At 41.1% G+C, this 4,897-nt stretch overlaps 1 protein-coding gene across 1 annotated transcript in view; it reads left to right on the top strand.

Moving 5' to 3' along the window:
- Positions 1–1,638: 1,638 nt before the first annotated feature.
- Pmar_PMAR006850 (conserved hypothetical protein) overlaps positions 1,639–4,897 on the top strand; it is a gene marked incomplete at both ends in the record, with an annotated part of 5,372 nt that continues 2,113 nt past the window's right edge. The window contains 5 exons of the mRNA XM_002788112.1: positions 1,639–1,772; positions 2,494–2,540; positions 2,987–3,104; positions 3,150–3,244; positions 3,807–3,954. Coding sequence (XP_002788158.1) covers positions 1,639–1,772; positions 2,494–2,540; positions 2,987–3,104; positions 3,150–3,244; positions 3,807–3,954 — 542 coding nt within the window. The remainder of the gene's footprint in view (positions 1,773–2,493; positions 2,541–2,986; positions 3,105–3,149; positions 3,245–3,806; positions 3,955–4,897) is intronic.

Here is a 4,897-nt window from a genome sequence, read left to right as displayed (position 1 = left end):
TGGTAGTTTATCTTTACATGATTTACCGCTATTATATTTAATGTTAGTAGTTATGAATCATAAAGTAAAATTGCTATTATAAAATATTGTCATATTATATTGCGAAGCGAGCGGAGCGTATACCGCAACAACAGGCACTTTCGCGTTGTGCGTGCGTGCAAAATCATTCTGGCTCAACTACGAAGCGCGAGAGGCTATCAGATAGATCAAACGACTCCTCTATATGCGGAGGTGTTGGGGAAGATCGGAAAACTCGATTATACGAACAACTCGAAGAGATATGCACGATAAACTTTAATGATGGAGAAATGTCCTACCCGGGGATCGAACCGGGGACCTATGTCAAATTTATTGATTGAATTCATGGACGTGGACTCAGTGAGCCCACCCCTTCGTCACGAAGGCCTACTATTAATATACTTGCATCACGCAACTATCAGTGGGGGAAAGTTTCTATTATTCACGTTAGGGCAATCTCGAAAATACTCGGTGGTTGAGGAAAGTGACTACTTGTATGTGGAATTTTTCAGGATAATAACAGCACGCTACCGAGAGGTAGTGGCAGCGGTCTCGATCGGCTTTCCTCAACGGAGAGCTCTCGATCGACTATCAAGTTCATCGAGCCGTCGAAGTGGCCACAAAGCTTCCAAAGGTGAAGTTAACATAGAGTAGATGAGCATGGCAGTTGTTGTTGTTGTTAGATATGCGAAGTACTTTCAGAAGCTCGTGACGGCTGATAGCACTACCACTAGAGTTACTTCAACGTAGGTTCAAAGAGTGCAGGGTTACTGATATCTATATATAATGTGAAATAGTAGATTATAGACATATATATATCGATATACGAATGTCGATCTAGTTCATAAACCCAATAGAAACCCCACCCTATCACTATATATATACATATAGGCAATATACACTATACGATGCTTAACATACTATATATACATATATTAATACCACTCCATGGAAGATATGTGACATACTTTTAGAACTATTGATTGTTTTAATTGAGATATAATTTTCGAGAGCTCTTTTGAGAGCTTAAGATGCTGCAACTTCTGACCAAAATCTTGAGCAACTTGGTGAAAAAAGTGTGGAAAAAAATCGATTTACGATATATTTGAACAATACTATATTAGTCTTAGGAAAGCCCCTATACAAAATTTCAACTCCAGTTGAGCGCTGAGGAAAAGGTCATCCCAGTGGCACGAGACGGATTTTTTAAATTTTATAATAGCAATTTTATTTTATGATTCATAACTACTAACATTAATGCGCGTAATTCTGTAGCATTTGAGGATCAACGACAAATTGACGATAAAACGTTACTTGAGTTGTACTGTGAACTCTTCCTGTTGGGGGTGTTTTCTTGAATAGAATCAGTCTTCGGCGGGTCGTATTCGATTATAATAAGTGCTCAGTACTCTTTCGAACGTCACAGCAATGAGGTTTTATACAATTCCTATCACAGATGAGCTTTAGGATGAATTGTTCTTTTCTGATAAAAAATTGTGATTATCTTTTTATCGGTCAACGTTGAAGTCAGGGCCTTGCATCGGCCACCTAATATCTCCGCGTTTGTTGTCTCCATCAATGCTGATGAGAATTTCTCCTGTTTGTAGGTATTTATTAAAAATGATTATTATTGATCGTTTTTTACCCCCGGCATCAGACCTCTTCCTAGAAGTAGAGGAGATGATATTAGATGCTACGGAAGAGTACCGGTTGGAGACATGCATTCTCGCGGCTGAAAATACCTATGCAGTGGTGTAAGTGGAGAAGTGTTAAATGCAGTGTCCCCTCACGTATGAAATTATGCTATAATTCATCTTTTTAATATCACGTTTGTGATATAGTCCGATATGATGGAGTTTCACCCGCGATGTGAGAAATATATTTCGCAAACCACTACATGGTGAGAATATCGCGTTTTTTGCAGAGTATTTTGCCACTTGGCATGAAACGGGTGAAATCTCAATATATCTACAGACTCTTTTGCAGGATTAAATTTCATTCATACTTCGTTTCTATAATTAGTGTGCTCGAGTCATTGAAGGTTCGTATAGGCCGCAAGAATAGAGGATGTTTTGATGGCAAAATTCTTTGCTGAGTGAATTTTTTGAATTTTCTGCAAAGTGAAAATTTGAGGCGAATTTGAGGGTAGACGGTGATACGTTTCCGCACGCCTAGATTGTGCGTAATGTAGTCCTAGTACTAGTAGTACTAGTAGTGGTAGTAGTAGTAGTAGCAGTAGTAGTAGTAGTAGTAGCAGTAGTAGTAGTAGTAGTAGTAGTAGTAGTAGTAGTAGTAGTAGTAGTAGTAGTAGTAGTAGTAGTAGTAGTAGTAGTAGTAGTAGCAGTAGTAGTAGTAGTAGTAGTAGTAGTAGTAGTAGTAGTAGTAGTAGTAGTAGTAGTAGTAGTAGTAGTAGTAGTAGTAGTAGTAGTAGTAGTAGTAGTAGTAGTAGTAGTAGTAGTAGATGTCCTTGGTCAGGGACTCGGATGAGATGGCAGGCTCGATGACTTTGGATATGACCCAGGGTGGGGAGTATACGGTGGTGCTGAGAGGAGATGTGGGAATTGTGGTAAGGAGTCGGACTAAGTCTAGGCTAGCAATACGATACTATTTTAATACAGGTAAGGAGTGTTGGGAGTTTCCTCACTAATCATAGGAGTCTATATACGAATTAGGGTAGAAGTGTATAGAAACCAAAAAGATTCTCAAAAAATTTCCATAATTTCACCAACACATGTTCAATTCGTGTTTTCTATTTGTGCATATTTTTTCGGCCGGAAAAACTAGTGTCGGTATATTTTCGCTTTCCTCATCAGAGTCTATGAGTTTTCGCACTCATTATACGAATTTATAAACGCCCTAGGGTAGAAATGTACAAAAACCAACCAGAATTTCCCGAAACTTCCTCAGAATTTTTCGTATTGTCACCAACATATGTGGTTTACCTTGCCTTGGAAAGTGTTGGTGTTAGCGTTTGTTGGCGACGGAGAAGGCGAGGTAATAGAGTTATCGCGAGAAGACGTAGATGTGTCGGGCTTGAGAATCGATGAGATCCCACAGGAGTTCAAGATGACTCTATTCCTCAACAAGTAGTAGCAGTTTCTTATGGTAGATGACTGAATGTCGATTGTCAGATGGACGGTCGAGGACCAGGAGAGGTTCGAGGAAAGGAAGAGGAAGAGGGCGGAGGATGAGGCTGTGGCGAGAGGAGAGCATCTAGAGCGAATGAGTAGGTTCTTGTGATGCAGTTGGCTTTGGGTTTTGTATTTAGTGACACTCTGGTTGGGTTGATATCATGAAGGAATATATAAATATTCACGCTCACTCCATTTTTGAAATGGAGTTTCAGCTGGTTTACGTGAAGTGGCGTAAAACTCGGTGAAAAACGCGATATTCGCGCTATGCAGTGGTCGTGAAATATATTCCTCACTAGTGTTTTTCATATCACGGCCGCCCGTGAAACTCCAATATATAGAACAATATAGACGCTATAAGAATATATATTATATATCTACTATTATTGTATATGTGGTAGTTTATATTTGAAATAATTGTTATTATAAGCCGTTGAGTTCTATTATTGGTAATGTGGAAATTTCACGTGCGCTTGAGAGCAGTCTTGGAATATATATTTGCTCTCCTCAGCTCGGGAGTTTTCTCAGTAATTATAGGAGTTTAAATACGAATTCGGGGAGAAGTCTAAAAAAATTTCCCGGAAATTTTTATATTGTCACCAACACATGTAGTTGATCAAGTGCATATTCCCCCCGACAGTCGAGTTTTATGGTCAGGATCACTCAGTGCAAGTAGGGAAGATGGATCCCCGCAGAGTCGTCGTAGAGTAGAAGGGGCATCTCCTATGGGGAGAAGGGGCAGTGATTGCTCTACTGCCACACTCACGAGGGAGCCCAGTACTGTGCAGAAGCCCAGGGGGGACGGGTAAGGCGTGGGAATTAATAGTGGTCGTTGTGGTTGCATAAAACTTGAACTTAAGTTGTGGCCTACTCGCACTGTATGGTCGTTATATATGCTGGCTTTAAATTATACATATACGTATGGATCGACTTTGAAATTTCGGTGCTGCGGCGGAAGTCTTCCTAGAGTTCCTTTGCTTGTCAGGAAAGTCTTTTTCGAGCACCACATGTTAGCCTCAACGGTAAGAGCTAAGACCCGTCCACACCTGGACAGTGCAAGTCTGAGCCCATCTCAAAGAAAATGCGATCCGGTGGTGGCTCTGATGGACCGGGGATATGAACGACTCCATGCTGGGGTGTCGTTGGAGGTGAAGAGTGGCGTTGAGGAAATGCAAGATGAGCAAGATTTGGTATTAGGTTTCTGATATGAATCTGTTCGAAGCCTACGCGTTTTGCGAGAGGTATTTCCCGTTGTCGGCGGCGGCTACTTCTCGGTCGCATGGGGGATCTCGGGTGAGCAATTTGGTAGGTTGTTGTTTGTTTGGAAAACCTGGGAGTAGATGGTCGCTTTCCTCAGCTGAGCTTGGGAGTTTCCTCACTATTATCCGGATTAGGGTAGAAGTGTATGAAAAGCAACAAGATCTTCTCGAAATTCCCTTGGAATTTTCATATTATCACCAACACATGTAGTTGATCATGTGTATTTTCTCGCACTGCCCCATGGAGGTTTGTAGTGAACACTGTTAGATCCGGCTGTAGTAGGAGAGTGAGGAAACTTGTTAGAGTTCTTCATCGCACTAGTTGCTGCGAATATCGGACGGATGCCGTCTGACGATATGAAGTTTCTCGGTTTTCTGTTGACGTTTTCTCCACGCGAAAGTCGACAAAAGCATACATTGGAGTTTCACCTGTTCTTCGTGAAGTGGCGTAATACTCGGCGAAAACGCGATATTCGCAGTAGTCGTGAA

Source organism: Perkinsus marinus (genome assembly GCF_000006405.1).
Source record: "Perkinsus marinus ATCC 50983 genomic scaffold scf_1104296928836, whole genome shotgun sequence".
NCBI classification, from domain to species: domain Eukaryota; phylum Perkinsozoa; order Perkinsida; family Perkinsidae; genus Perkinsus; species Perkinsus marinus.
The sequence above is the reverse complement of the archived record's forward strand: the minus strand, read 5'-3'. Positions and strand labels throughout refer to the sequence as shown.